A 14,569-nucleotide genomic window follows, 5' to 3' on the forward strand; every position below is an offset into this window, starting at 1 on the left:
TGTCTACCCATCCCCCTTTCTCAACTTACCTTACAAACAACGACAATGACTAGTCAATCTGACGAAAACTACATACCAACCGAAAACAACGCCGGATCAAGCACAAACGGATGCTGCTGATGCCACTCAAAGTCCCCCTCCGAGACCGTCCGATCAGGTCCCCAGTTCACCGCATCCCCAGCACCAGCCTGCAAACTCGACAACGGCGAGCTCCTCCTCTTCTCCGCCAGCTGGTGCTCAAAGTCCGACATGTGCGCGTAGGCGCGCAGCCCCTGCCCGCCCTGCACGTCGAAGTCGACTTCCAGATCGAGATGTTTGGCCTTCGCGATCCGGCGGAGGAATCCGCTGCTGATTTCGAAGGCGCGCCGGGAGCTGGGGTCTTGGCGGCCCATGGCTTGGAGCCAGCGGAGGGCTTTCTGTGAGGCGTTTTGGACGGCTTCCGGGGCGTGGTTTGGTGCTTTGCCTGTGCTTTTCTTGTCTGTTCCTTCCTTGTCTTGTTCGGAAGTCGCTTCGCTCTTTGCGCCCTCGTCGATGTCGGAGACTGGTCCGACCGAGAGCTGGATTAGCAGGACGGTGATTGCCTGCATGACGAAGTGCAGGATAGTCCACCACGGTGTCGTCTTCAGCATCCAGGTCATGTCCGGCTCGTCGGGAAGAATCGTTATAAGCGAGATGGCGGAATGGACGCAGGTCCGCGCCGTGTCGTTCCCGAATCGTGAGCGCGGGAAGCGGATGTTCGTTCCTTCCTTCATGCCCGGGCGAGTCAGACATGGCCGGCTGAGGATGATCTGTGAACTGTAGAAGGACAGCGCAAGCGTGACCTGGACGCGAGAGTCTCTGGAGATGTTTAGCTCGTTGTTCTCAGGGTCTGCGAATGCGAACGGCGGGCGTAGGTTCGAGAGCCACGACTGCAGCCGGGACTGGTAGAATGGGATCTCGCTCTGCCCGCGTCCGCCCTGGGCTTCTCTCGCAGTCTGCAGACTGTATATGGCCATCACGGCGGCATGGGTTGTGATGGACAAGTCGATGAGGTGGAAGAAGTAGAGCGACGGGCTCGGTTGGATGGTCTCCAGCCAGGCCGTTCGTGACGCGAGCTCCTCGTCGGTCGCATAGACTGTCCAGTACAGACGTTCCTCGCGTCGGTCGGCCATGCCGAGAAGGTCTTGTAGCTCGGGGTCGTCGAACGAGGACTCGTCGTAGGGGACAGGAGGGTAGAGGGACATGGCGCGGTGATCGAGACAGGGAGCGCGCCCGGTCATGCCGGACAGCAAGTGCTCGAGGGAGAAGATGGACCACCAGATGCGGGTCCGGGTTTCTTTCGAGACGGGGTCGATGTGCTCGCTCAGGGTGCGAAGATTCAGGCCTAGGCAGACGGCCGCCCGTGCAGCGTTACCGTTCATCCGCCACGATCTAGCAAGTTAGAAGGGTCGGACATTTCCAACGTTCCCAACCTACCGGTTGACCTGGCCTGAAGCCAGATAGTAGATGCCCAGGAGAAGGTCGATCTGGACTTGGTGCAGGTCTGCGTGTTCGTGCAGGAGTTGATTCGATGTACGGAGCGACAGCGCTCGCGATAGGAAGATTCGGTCGTCGACGTCCCTACCGGCGATGGGCTCCGCCAGCTGATAGTATTTCGCACTGATGGCAAAGACCAGATTCAGCACCGCCAGCCATTTCGGTGTCGGCTCGCACGAACCCGAGAAGGCCGTATTAAACTGCGACACGAACAGCGCCTTGTTAAGAAGCGGGAACGAGGGAGCGACCGAGTCAAAGAAGATGTTGACCAGGTGCGCCGCCCACGGCCGCGGAGGCAAGAGTCTCGCATCAACAGGACTAGTCTCGGTGATGGAGAGGTTGTCGACGTGGTAGCTCAAGGCGGCCACGGGCTCCTCGGTCGTTCCTTCCTGCCCGCCGTCTAACTTGTTCGCCTCAAAGTCCAGCTTCTGCATCCATGCAATCTCCGACTCCTTCCCAATGTATCCGGCCGCTCGACTTTCCAGCGTGCGATTCGGGTCTTCGGTCAGGGTGTCGACCTCGTCCAGCGATCCGACGGAGGAGGACGAGGATCGGGAGCTGGGCCTTCTGCAGCTGCTGGAAGCGTCTCGATTCGTCCTGGTGTCATCAGCTTCGACGCCATCACTGTCGGTCTGTCCGCTTCGCCGGTGGCCGTCATTTCCCGAGCGCTGTTCCTTCGCCCGTTCCAGGATCCGTCCCAGCTGCTCGAAGTTGCGGCCGTCGAATGACTCGATGATTTCGTCCACCAGCTTCTGGACGGTGTCTAGTTCCTGCTCTGCTCGTCGCTGGGCATACTTTCGTCGACGATCAAGGCCCGCAAAGACGCATTCGCTGCCGATTTCGATACACCTGTCGCAGGGATGATTCCCGACGCACTGCCCCGTTAGCGAACGCTTCCTCCCAGTCCCCTCAAAGGAACGGTCAACTTACCCTCGTCCGCCGTGCTTTACACGCCATACAAGCGGCCGAGCGCTTCGTCCGCTTCGGAAGCGGCGCACTGGTGGTCGAGGGCTCGCGAGGATGAATTGGGGCAACAAAACGCAGTGACATCATGTCCCTGGGGAGCAAAACGTGATAGTAAGACAGGAAAGCGCAAGGTGAGCATCTTATATCCTGGTGTTGTTACACAAAGTCTTTGTCGAGGCCTTGGGCGGGTGATGAGGTCAGTGGCAGGCGTCGACTCGGTCTGACCAACGAAAAGGCCTGCATTCTTGATGCGGTGGCCGACGAAGTTTTCCTCGACGAGCTCATTGGCCGTCACGAGCTTGGGTTTGGCACAATTAAGCTTCACCTCGACCGGATTCCTGTTCCCCCGGTGGTGTTCGATTGGAGTGGAAGTGTTTCTCGTCGATGACCGTGCAAGGTCCGAGAATTGAGTCGCGGTTGGAATTGAAAGGCGCAGGACTGGCGCTGACAGTCTGACAGGTCGCCGCTTTGAGATCTAAGACCATTCGGCGTTGTGCAATGAGGTTGATGGTGGAATGACAGCTTGCCACGCTCCACCACTCAACCCCCGGGACGCCGCCAAGCCCCCGTGGTCTTGGCATGGGGACCTTGCTGCCTCACAATATATATAATCATGATCTCCCAGCACAGTAATTTCAGAGTAGAAAAATGCATCTTCTTTGCCTGCTCTTGCTAGTCTGTCCCGTATTGTCGAAACTAGTCGACATCCCCAACTCCGACCCCTCCTGGCAAGACATCACCCAGGTCATTGTCTCAAACATCACCATCGTCGACTCTCACTCTCCATCTCTCGCTGTTCAAATAGGCACCCAAGAAGAATACTCCCGTCTCCAAGATCGCCTAAGTCGCACAGCCGGAACATGGAACACCTCCCACCCACGCTACCGCCTCCTCATGGCCCTCTACGGCTTCACCCGGTACAAAGAGCGCAATCTAGCCGAAGTAAAGCGCTGGCGAGATCTATACAAGCACGTCCCAAAGGAGCAGAAAAAGCTAATTGAAAAGACGGTTGCGTACACAAAGAAACTCAACACCGTCGAGCACCTATTCGAGCACAATGATATCCTTGCACAAGATATCGTCCGCGTTGGAATGGACTTCTACGGCATTGAGCAGAGCGAGCTCGATGCCTTCATTGCGGAGATGGAGAAGGAGAAGAAGAGTCCCGACCGCACGAGCGTCGTCCAGGCAATGAAGCACTTTGTCCGCGATTGGTCGGACGAAGGACTCTTTGAGCGGGAGGGCGCGTTTGCATGTCTCCTCGATAACCTCGCGAGTTTCGATCGTCAGAAGCCGCTGAAGGTCCTTGTCCCCGGCGCCGGGGCTGGACGGTTGGGATACGAGATTGACGCGCTGGGAGGTATGTAACCCCGTCTTTTCTCGAGCTCTGGCTGATGGGACGTTAGGCTTCGACGTGACGATTAACGAATGGTCCGCCTACATGAACCTGGTCCACCGCTACGCCATCCAAATCACGCAGCCGAACAGTCTCACTTATTACCCGTATATTGACTGGTGGTCGCACCACGCCAGCACAGCAGACATGCAGCGCGGGATCTCCTTCCCGGACATCGCGATTCCACACTCCCAGTCAACCAGGGACAGTGGGGTGGTGATGGTCGAAGGCGACTTTACAAGCGTGTTCCCGCCCTCAGAATCAGGAAGCTACGATATCCTCGTCACATTCTTCTTCATCGACACAGCGCGGAACCTCATGTCCTACCTGCAGACTATCCACGCCCTCCTGAAACCCGGCGGGACGTGGATTAACCTTGGCCCGTTGTTGTATGGGACGGGTCCGTGGCTGCAGCTCTCGCTTGATGAGATTGTTGCGCTGAGTGAGGCGTTGGGGTTTGAGTTTGAGGGATTGAGGCTGGGCCAGGATAAAGATGGGGATGTTTGTGGAAGAATAACGCAGGGAGAGGGGATAGATGGGAAGGTTAAGAGTTTGTATGTCCCCTATGGCCAGAATCGGAGGGGGCTTAGTCGGAATGCGTACGAGGCGCAGTTTTGGAGGGCGAGGAGGGTGTAGAGGATGTATGCTGCTGTCTGTATATAACTTGCTTGTTTGTTGTAGATAGATAGATGCATGAATAGATAGCCGTCAGACAAGCGACTCAGGCCAGTAGAACTGTTTCCACCGGAAATAAATATTCAGAGCACCGAATTCATTCAATAATGAACAGAGGTATGCCCGTAGCTGTTTGAGCTTGTTGTTACCCGCGCCGTCGTCAGAATTCAGATACCGTACAAGGACGATTTCCCGTAGCTCTATTCAGGTATCACGACGCATAGATTCATGACTCGACCCGAAGAGGTCAAGATACAAAGAGGTACTTGTACTTGTTTGGTAGAAGACTTGATCAATAATGCAGGTTCTGCTCTGGATCCAAGCGGGGTATGATCAACCCCACCATCCCATCCCATCCCCAGCCACCCAACATTGAACCGGAGAGTCGCTTTCACCCTCATCCATCAACCCATCTCGCAATCCAAAAAAAAGAGTCTCATAACCAAACAAAATGTCCACTCTCCAAAAATTCAAAATAATCTTCCACGCCCCCCCCTCCGCCCTCGAGACAACCAAGAAGGCCATCTTCGCCGCGGGGGCAGGCCGATATCCCGGTCCCGGCAACTACACTGAATGCTGCTGGGTCACATCAGGCACGGGGCAGTTCCGACCGGGCGATGCGGCGAACCCGGCGATTGGAGCTGTGGGCGAGTTGGAGAAGATCGAGGAGTTGAGGGTAGAGACGCTTTGTGTGGGTGTTGAGACTACGAAGAAGGCTGTGGAGGCGCTGAAGAAGTGAGTTGATATCCGTTTTGTTGAATGGGGTTGATAGGGTTGCTGATTGATGGGCAGGGCGCATCCGTATGAGGAGCCATCGTATGGGGTTATTCGGTTGGAGGATTTCTGATGAATGGTGGCCAGGCCTGATGGGAGGAGTCTGCTGCATGAGATGGATATAAGTTCAGCCATTCAGGCAGAATCTGCAGCGTTATTCCTTCGAGGCTCAGCATACTAGTGTACCCTATGCACATCCAGCCTCCAGCCAACCCCATCGATTCTATCTCTTCTCGATCAACGTGTTTTAGAGATTGAAGAAAGTGCTCTATAATGCTTCGTTCATCCAGACCTTCTACCCCATGTTCCTGGATCACAGAGCACACAGCCTCCGACACAGAAGAGACAACCTCATCGGCCTTAACCTGCATCCGGTTCATCAGTAGCGCGAGCCATAGGAGGCGCTTCTTATACCACGTTTGCGTTTCACCAAGGTTCACGGCATGTTCTACTTGAAAGTACCGATGCTCCAACCGCACGACATAGTCTGGCAATCGCTTTATCTCGTATCCGTTCCATTTCTGACATGAAATGGTATGGTTAGGGTTGGTGATATTGCCACGGCATCTATCCTCATCGTGATCGACCCATTATTACTGTAAATAGTCAGTCAAATCCTTTCAGGGGACAGGTTAGGTGTGAATGGAGTAAATGGACATACGTGCTCGGGATCTGGCTTTATGGATTTATGCTTGCAAAGTGCCGGCAATTCTCAGCGGGTTGTTTTATCTATTTTGACTTGAGCTCTTTGCACCGATAGGAATCCAACACGCGTAGTAAATCCTCAGTCCCCCGAGTACCCCTCTCCGTCGAAAGCAACCATCTCCTGCTGCGGCACCAGTCGTTCTTCGCCACCAGGAACTTTCAGGTCCAGGAATCAAGGTAGAATTGAAGAAGGAGAGGTAGGTAAAACTTCACCGTGCAGCTGGACTACCTTGCCTGTCGGCCTTCCTAGGTATTAGATTACGTCCATGATGTTTCGCAACTACTTCCATTGCCATGTTCAATCAGCTTAATCTGTCATTGCCATGATACCCACTGACTTGATTAGATGAGACCAGCCTCCTTCGCCAACGCCATAAGCCTTTCCGCAACGTCCACCGCGAAGCCCCCATCATTAACATCCCTCTGGTCCTCAACAACCTTGACCTTCCCCTGCAACCCAGTTCTAACAGACTCAGCAAGAGCCCCATCCGCATCAGCATCCTCAAAAGCACCCCCCGGCCTCGAAATCGCACTAACCCCGCCACGAGGAATCCAGACCTCAACGAGATCCGGCTTCTTCGCAAACTGATCCACCTTGCCCACAATGAACCGTCCGACAGCCTCGCACTCCTCCTTACTCGTCCTCATAAGCGTAACAGTAGGATTATGCACAAATAGCTTCCGCTCTCTATACTTCGCCGGCACACTCTCCTTCGGTCCAAAATTCACCATATCCGTCGCCCCAACCGATATAATCGTCGGAATGCCCTTCTTCAAACTCGTCTCCAGTCTCGCCTCATCACACGCCATCTCACCACCCGCAATAAAATCGCAGATCTCCGTCGTCGTGAGATCAAGAATCGCGTCGAGATGCCCCTCGTCCACCAGCCGCTCCATGGCTTTCCCGCCGTGTCCCGTGGCATGGAAGACGTAGACCTCGACGTCGTAGTTGTTTTCCAGATGGGACCTGATTGCGTCGACACAGGGCGTCGTCACGCCGAACATCGTTATCCCGACTCGGATCTTTTCCTCTTTACTTGGCGTCTCTCTGCTTTGGGCTTGGGATTCCAGACGGGCCTCATATGCGCTCGCCATGCCTGCCATGGCGCCCGCCGCATTGCCTAATACATTGCGGAGGAGCTGATTGCTCCCTGCTATATCGACGACGCTGTACATGAGCGTCATATCTGTTTCGCCGACAACGGGTCCTGTATTCCCTGAGGCGACGGTGGAAACGATCAATTTCGGTAAACCGATGGGTGCCGCAGTCCTCATGACGGCAGATATTATACTTGTTCCCCCGCTACCGCCTGTGCCGATTATGCCGTGGACCTGATTTGTCTTCAGAATATGCGAGACGCAGTTTGTGGCGCAGGCTGTGATGTACTTGATTGCTTCGCCGCGGGGGAGGGCGAAGAGGTCTTTTTTGGTATCTTCGGAATCGGGGGAGTATTTTGTTAGGAGATCTGTGTGGGATATGTTGATTTCGGGGTCTTCTGTGGCTCTGATGCCAACGTCGATGAGTGTAATCTCGAGGGGCGTGTTGAAGCGTTGAGCATTCTGGTGTAGTTGGGAGCGGAGGTACAGCACCTCGTCACGCTTTGTGTCGAGGGTGCCGAGGAGGATGATGTGCATTTTGATTGTTTACTTGTCAAGAAAATAAGCTTCATTAGATGGATAGTCTAATTGATGAAATGGATCAGGGCGTCTCTTAAGACTGGAGGGGTGCAGGTGGGTAAGCAGCTGGTCATGTGAAGCGGGGAAGCTCAAGCACGATGACTTCATTGCCCAACCTCAGATTTCTTCTCATGACAACAGTCTTTCTTCCTTCCTCCCACTGCATCCTGCATCAATTGAAAGCAAGCCAAGCAAAATGTCACCACCAACCTCCCGCCCCGAGATCCTCGCCCGCCTCCGCGCCCAGATCAAAGACGGCAAGCCGATCGTTGGCGCCGGGGCCGGTACCTACCCCGCACTCACCCCTACCCCCTACCAAGCACCAACTAACAAGCCCAGGCATCGGCCTCTCCGCCAAATCCGTCGAATCCGGCGGCGGCGACCTAATCATAATCTACAACAGCGGGCGCTTCCGCATGGCCGGGCACGGCAGCCTCGCAGGTCTAATGCCCTACAGCAACGCCAACGAGGTCGTCGTGGAAATGGCCTCTGAGGTCCTCCCCGTCGTAAACCACACGCCCGTGATCGCCGGAGTCTGCGGCACAGACCCATTCAAGGACATCCCGCGGTTTCTGAAACAGCTGCAGGACTTGGGATTCGCGGGCGTGCAGAATTTCCCGACGGTCGGGTTGATCGATGGGCAGTTCCGTGCGAATCTCGAGGAGACGGGGATGGGGTACGGCAAGGAAGTTGAGATGATTAATGCCGCGCATGAGCTTGATATGCTTACGACGCCGTATGTGTTTAACGTGCAGGAGGCGGAGGCCATGGCGAAAGCTGGCGCGGATGTGCTTGTTGCGCATATGGGCTTGACGACCTCTGGCACGATCGGGGCGAAGACGGGCAAGACGCTTGAGCAGTGTGTGGACGAGATTCAGAAGATTCGGGATGCGGCGGTCAAGATTAACCCTGAGGTTATCCTGCTGTGTCATGGAGGCCCGATTGCGGCGCCGGAAGATGCAAAGTTTGTGCTTGAGCGGGTTAGCGGGCTGCATGGGTTCTTTGGCGCGAGCTCGATGGAGAGGTTGCCGGTTGAAGTTGCGATTAAGGATACGACGAGCGAGTTTAAGAAGATTGCGTTGAAGAAGTAGGTGGAGCTGTGCTGTGTATGATGCTCAGTTTGGGCTGCGAACGGCAACGCCGCTGCTACGTTGATGGAGAATAACGGAACAAAATATACAGAGGAGGGTTTGATATGAATAGCTAGAATCAACCAGTGTAGACACCACTTCTCATAGCCATAGCCTCCCAGGTCGACATCCCCTCCTCGCCATTCATGTCCGACCAGAGATTCCACAGCATAAAGATAGAACATTTCATCCACCCCTTATCGTCTTCCTCCCACAACTCTGTTTCCGCCACCTTGACCCACCACTTCCTCCTATTCGCGTAATTGAAGAATGTCTTGTCGTCCCGACTCCCCTCCTGAAGCTGGGCAGGCGTAACCTGATCACAAAGTTCGGCCAAGGTCTGCACGACCTCCTCGTCAACAACAATAAAGAAGTTCTCGTTTGTCCAGGGGCGCCCGGTCGTTTCTCCAGCTGTTCCCTCAGGAAGTTCAATATAACTTTGCTGGTGTACACGGGCGTCTTCGAACGTCATCCCGTCAAAGGTAGATCGGTCGTTCATGACAATGGGTTGGTAGTTCTCCTTAAGGATGGTATATGCAGTGCCTTGTTCATCGTCATCGCTGTTCTTCCAAGTGCGTATATTCTCCTTTAACAGAGCGCCGATGAGCTCGACGATTCTGTCGAAGTGGAGATCAGAAAGCGGGGTATACGTCGTGCGGTAGATGGTAATGCCCCAGGGTGTTTTGGTCTCCTGGATGGCGGAAGCGAGCTCTGTGACGGGATACAGGAATGACATGATGATGCGTGGGTTCGTGGTTGAAAGAAAGAAAAGAAACTGAAGTCAAGTGAGGTAGCCGACGTCGGGAGGAAGGGAGGAGAGCCATTTTAAGTGGAAAGGGGCCCAAGCTGGAGCTTAGTAAGATAGGTACAGTAAGTACTACCTAGTCTGCCAAGGACTGCCCCTCTGTTGAAGCTGATCCTACCTAGCCAGCCGGAGGTAATACTCTGGTGAAGTCCAAGCCCCCTGACTTCCCACTCATCACCTACCTGACAAAACTCATAATCAATCTGCCGGCTTCTAGAGTATCTTTCCAGTTTGTCAACTGAGCTTTACGGATCCACCCTGCTAAACCAGGGGGACAGCTTATTCGGAATCCTTCGGTTGTGTATTATATGGATGTGATGTCGTGGAAAATGGGAAAGCTAGGCAGGTATGGTTGGATAGCATAGGGTTCCCTGGACCCGCAAAAGAGCTCCACTACCTAGTTAGTAGTTCAACCCGTTCATCCTAATCTTTGTCTCGGCCTTTTGAAGGGTCAGCGCGGCATCCAGAATCTGCTCCGCGTCGCTGCCTGTTCGTACTCCCCATCTCTTGATCAACTCATCAGTCCACCTCTCAACGAAAGAGGTTGCTTTTGCCGATCTTGTTTCAAGTAGATCCTTGTATACTAGCCGCCACCATCTCACCCCCAAGCCTTGCCCGTTACCATTTGCCTGCCACGCTGCATCCGACAGACCGAGCTCCTTCTCAACCTCGTGCGCTTGACTGACCATCACCGGCTGTACCTTGATGTGATTCATATAGCTGATCGCCCCAACTACAGCACGTATCTTTGATATTGCTTCATTGGCAACGTCAGGATCTGTGGATTCCACCTCATCCTCCAGATCTTCCGCCGCCCAAGGGTCCTTGCCCATCCAAAGCTGCGCATAGTTAGTAAGAATCGGCTGAATGACGATACGAAGGTACTTGGCAGGAGAGAAGGACTCATACCCGCGACTTCACGCCATTCACCTGCTTCAAGAGCAAGGTGAAGTCTCCATTATTTGTCCTACTTCCCAGAGCGTTCATGATCCGAACAAGAGGAATGTTGGACTTCTCCCCACCCTTCATAATTGGTGGATTGGCAAGAACCTTGCCAGTAAGGTGGTCTCGGACATACTTGACCGGTAGAACTGCAAGCCCTGTGGGCACTGGCTTCTTGGAAGGGAGATTCCCATTGGTTGCATGTTTCACGTATTGGCCAATGGTGTTCATTTCCAGCTGATGCTCGACTGTTGTGGTTGTGTGGCGATTAGGTCTCCAGGAACTTTGGTAAACCATCAAATAGGATGCTTCAGAACTTACCATCAAAATCTTCAACTTCCTTGTCTGCCTTGATAGGTACAACATCCATGCTCCCGCTATGGCAAATACTTTTGAGGGCGAAGTGAAACGCTTTACTGCGCAGCGGGTGCTTGCGGTTCTTCGTAACCTTATATCTCTCCTCATACTGTGACATGAATGCTAGTTAGCGCAGCGAGGGAACCGGATCATTCGGGAGATCTTACAGTTCTCCCGTAGAATGGAAACTTCTTCCCATCGGCCAGGGTCGGGTTGATGGGCCGTTTCTTTCCTCGTCCAACCAGATCCTCATCTTCAGAGTCGGGGACTCCCTCCTCCTCCTCCACGCACGGGTCGGTGCCCGTGAGACAGCAGCCTTCAGCTTCACATTCGCAGTCCAGCACAAAATCCTCATTCCCCAGCAGTGCGTTGTAGTAGTCCAGATTGCACACTATCATTGTCACAAAGGCATCGTACCCATCTCGCAGGGTATCTATCGTGCGGTATGCATAGTCGCGAATATTGGCAGCTGACAGATGCCGGTAGTCGGCTTGAACACGGAACTCCCACATGTGCATTCGTTGCGAATCAGTCAATCCTGGTGGGCTGGTAAGTATATAGAGAAGTAGATACTCAATCGCATGCTCCGCCACAGCGGTCGCGCGGCGAGCAAGTTGAGGCGACGATGACCTCCCATGTATATCTGCATTGTACGTGTCAGCACCCCGAGCGAGATAATCTCCGACTCCCCCAGCAAAGTGGATCACAGAGGTAAACTTACCTAGAGAAGCGTCATCCGGAATGTATACGTCGTCCGTCCAACTACGCTTTAGACGCAGGTGCTGCTCCAACCCGCAGGTGGGATCGTCCAGAAAGTCTTGCACCTGCCCGTCCAGGACTTTATTCTCGTCAGTATAGTCGTCGGCAGAGCGCTTCTTGATGGTAAGGTGCTTAGGCTTGCAGCATCGCACTCGGCCACCGTCTGCCGCTTCGCAACCATTTCTGGTCTCCATGGCCACCCGCACCGTATCGCTTGGACAATTACTCCAACAGTAGTTCTCCAGATCGGTGCCTTCAGCGATGCGAAGAAGGCCGTAGCTATCATACCACTCACAATCCTCCCACTTGCTGTTGTCCTCTTGGTCACAGCAATACTTTCTCTCCTGGTAGGTAGCATAGTTTCCTACTGCATCTTCCCAGTACTTCCGGTATGAGCAGTAGTCCCCACCAGTACCAGTGCTGGAGTTCGCGACGAGACTGTTGGAGCAAGTGCCCTTATCACAGTCGGGGGACTGACCCCACTTGCACTGCGAATAGAGCTTCATGCTTGGGGTGTCGTAGGTGCAGCAGGCGGCTTGGTAGTTGTTATTCTCGCAGTGCTCGGTATTGGAGCCAACTTCCAGCATGCCCGAGGGGCAGTTGTCCTTCCCGTTGCACTTTCCGTTGCGGTGCCCATACCAGCCGCACTTGGGGACCTCAGCATCGGGTGGACAGCAGAAGAAATGGTCGGTCCCCTTCTGGCATCCAGTGTGATCAACCATGCCTTGGTTGTCGCCAGCATCGTCATCTGTGCGCTGCACGAGCGTCCAGCCTGCGGGACAATTCTCCCAGCAATTCGTCCACTTGCACTGCGGGTAAACCGTGCGCGTTTCGGCGTCCCCGGACTGAGCGCCCAACGCTATCGCTTTGACCTTGCGATTCGCAGCCTCGCCCAGTGCGCGCGAGTAATTCCCGTACGGAAGATCGTGGGAAACCGCCCACACCATGACCCCGCCCAGGCACTGGCTGCTTGCAAACTCTGCCTTCAGCTTGAAGGTCTCCGCATCATCGTATGTGAGCCACTGGTTGCTGTCGAACTTTAGGATCTTCACCGCGGCTTCCTTGTCAAACGTCGGTTTTACCTGGAGTTCGTCCATGATCTCCACAATCTCGGAGTTGAGCAGGATGCCAACCTCGTTGCTGCAGCGTCCTGCATTTCCGCCGGACTCGAATTTGCAGCCTGGCTCCATGCAGCTGGCGCTCGAGGCGGAGAATACGCGGGCATAGAATGCAATACCCAAGACCACCTTCTCCGGGTCAATGTCATTGCGCCATAGCAGATCAAGGGCGTTAGTGATCTCCGTCAAATTCGTGTGAGAGTTCAACTCCGGCTCAAGCCATTTATTGTTGCGATCCCAGGCTCCGTGCAGGTCGTATGACATGATGTTAAAAAAGTCGACCCAGTATTGTAACTTGGCGATGTCAAAGTGTTGCAGGTACCAGTATGATGCTGGAAGCGTGATGCTAAGCCCATGACGCCCCCCCGAGCTCTTCAAGAATGTTTTCAAGTTGGCAATCAAGTCCACGAAGTTTTCATAGTCCTCAGGGCGCCCGCTTCGATCATCTGCCACTGGGTACTCCCAGTCAAGGTCAATACCATCGAAGCCGTATGTTGACATGAAACTTAGCAAGGACCTGAAGAATGCTTGTCGATTTCTAGGGGATCGTGCCATATCGGAGAAAACAGTGGCAGTAGGTCCGGGGTCATTAAATGTCCAGCCACCCACTGCAATAAAGACCTTAAGGTCGGGGTCCGATCTCTTGAGCGCAGTGAGCCGCCTCATCATATCGCTCTCATATGAGCTCGGAGCAAGAATTTCGAATGTTTCCGGGTCGATTGATGCGAACGCATAGTTCAAATGCGTGTACACCCCGACTGGAATCTGTTCCGGGTAGAAGTCGTTGCAGAAGCGCTGCATGCTCCATCCCTCATAGTAGCCGACCACGCGACTCAGCCCGTTTTTCTTGTTGCAAGAAGGACGGCGCACTTTCTTGGTCCCGCAAAAGTCCTTCGTAGTACCACAAAATCCAAACTTGGAGCAACAGACATTCAGCGGGCACTTGGCACTATCTGCAAACTCGCCATAGCCGCCGGGGTCGCACTCAGCACGCCTTTCACAGCCGGCCACGCAGACGTCCTCTGCGCAATCTACGCCAGAAAGTCAACGTTCAGCCTTTCTAGGTGGATATATGGGAATACCTACAGTTAGGCCCTAGGCCGCAGTATCCAAACTTGTTGCAGCATCCGGTGGCGCAAGGGTTTGAGGCGTCGCACTCTGGCCGATAGTCACAGCTGGCAACGCAGTCGGAACCACAGTAGTCATCCCCTACGCCGCAGTAGCCGAATTTGTTGCAACAGCCAGTTGCACACGGGCTAAGCGTGCTGCAATCCTGAGCACGAACTAAGAAGAGGATAGAAAGAACAACAAACGCGAAAAAGGAAATTGCTGAGGATCCCAGGGGATGCATGATTTCGAGTTGTCTCTGCCGCACGGTACCTCAACGTAGAAAGCGCTGCTTGCTTGCTGGTCTGCTTGGTAGATTATGCTCTACTTAAGTTCTTTCGGACATTCCCGACGCTTCTGGATAGCTGTATGGATCTGCCTTTGTCTCTCCACTGGGTGATCTAATTTTACGTTCCCAGCTGTGGCCGACACATTCTAATGCAACAGATAGGGGAGAGAAACCCGCCTACTGGTCAGGACGCCATCGTGCCCCTGAGAACCCAGGTCGAAGCATGTTAGTGTCACATTATCACACCGATAACAGCAGCTAGCGCAGGCATTAAATTGCAACTCCGCTCACGATCGTAGGGCCGAGCTGTGTATGGGTGGCGTCCGGCACTAGAGAGGACTCAACCTTGCAAAT

General features: G+C 54.1%; 7 protein-coding genes across 7 annotated transcripts; 3 read left to right on the forward strand and 4 right to left on the reverse strand.

Annotated features, from left to right (window-relative positions):
• Window positions 1-68: 68 nt before the first annotated feature.
• DSM5745_09783 (Zn(II)2Cys6 transcription factor) lies at window positions 69-2,565 on the reverse strand (the record flags this gene model as incomplete). The annotated part of the gene is made up of 3 exons (XM_026751799.1): window positions 69-1,410; window positions 1,456-2,390; window positions 2,446-2,565. 3 exons carry the CDS (start codon window positions 2,563-2,565, stop codon window positions 69-71), a joined length of 2,397 nt encoding a protein of 798 aa, XP_026599531.1.
• Window positions 2,566-3,129: 564 nt separating this feature from the next.
• On the forward strand, window positions 3,130-4,513 carry DSM5745_09784 (uncharacterized protein; the record flags this gene model as incomplete). The annotated part of the gene is made up of 2 exons (XM_026751800.1): window positions 3,130-3,841; window positions 3,888-4,513. The coding sequence occupies 2 exons, from the start codon at window positions 3,130-3,132 to the stop codon at window positions 4,511-4,513; spliced, it is 1,338 nt and encodes a 445-aa protein (XP_026599532.1).
• A 490-nt stretch (window positions 4,514-5,003) lies between these two features.
• DSM5745_09785 (uncharacterized protein) lies at window positions 5,004-5,399 on the forward strand (the record flags this gene model as incomplete). Its single annotated transcript, XM_026751801.1, has 2 exons — window positions 5,004-5,287; window positions 5,345-5,399. 2 exons carry the CDS (start codon window positions 5,004-5,006, stop codon window positions 5,397-5,399), a joined length of 339 nt encoding a protein of 112 aa, XP_026599533.1.
• Window positions 5,400-6,373: 974 nt separating this feature from the next.
• Window positions 6,374-7,666, reverse strand: DSM5745_09786 (Tm-1-like ATP-binding domain-containing protein; the record flags this gene model as incomplete). The annotated part of the gene is made up of 1 exon (XM_026751802.1): window positions 6,374-7,666. One exon carries the CDS (start codon window positions 7,664-7,666, stop codon window positions 6,374-6,376), a length of 1,293 nt encoding a protein of 430 aa, XP_026599534.1.
• Window positions 7,667-7,904: 238 nt separating this feature from the next.
• Window positions 7,905-8,799, forward strand: DSM5745_09787 (TIM-barrel enzyme family protein; the record flags this gene model as incomplete). Its single annotated transcript, XM_026751803.1, has 2 exons — window positions 7,905-7,992; window positions 8,048-8,799. The coding sequence occupies 2 exons, from the start codon at window positions 7,905-7,907 to the stop codon at window positions 8,797-8,799; spliced, it is 840 nt and encodes a 279-aa protein (XP_026599535.1).
• A 118-nt stretch (window positions 8,800-8,917) lies between these two features.
• On the reverse strand, window positions 8,918-9,574 carry DSM5745_09788 (uncharacterized protein; the record flags this gene model as incomplete). Its single annotated transcript, XM_026751804.1, has 1 exon — window positions 8,918-9,574. One exon carries the CDS (start codon window positions 9,572-9,574, stop codon window positions 8,918-8,920), a length of 657 nt encoding a protein of 218 aa, XP_026599536.1.
• Window positions 9,575-10,044: 470 nt separating this feature from the next.
• Window positions 10,045-14,170, reverse strand: DSM5745_09789 (uncharacterized protein; the record flags this gene model as incomplete). Its single annotated transcript, XM_026751805.1, has 5 exons — window positions 10,045-10,482; window positions 10,553-10,833; window positions 10,907-11,051; window positions 11,110-13,850; window positions 13,906-14,170. 5 exons carry the CDS (start codon window positions 14,168-14,170, stop codon window positions 10,045-10,047), a joined length of 3,870 nt encoding a protein of 1,289 aa, XP_026599537.1.
• Between the last annotated feature and the right edge of the window lie 399 nt (window positions 14,171-14,569).

The sequence above is a fragment of the Aspergillus mulundensis genome, assembly GCF_003369625.1.
Source record: "Aspergillus mulundensis strain DSM 5745 chromosome Unknown scaffold_13, whole genome shotgun sequence".
Taxonomy (NCBI): Eukaryota; Fungi; Ascomycota; class Eurotiomycetes; order Eurotiales; family Aspergillaceae; genus Aspergillus; species Aspergillus mulundensis.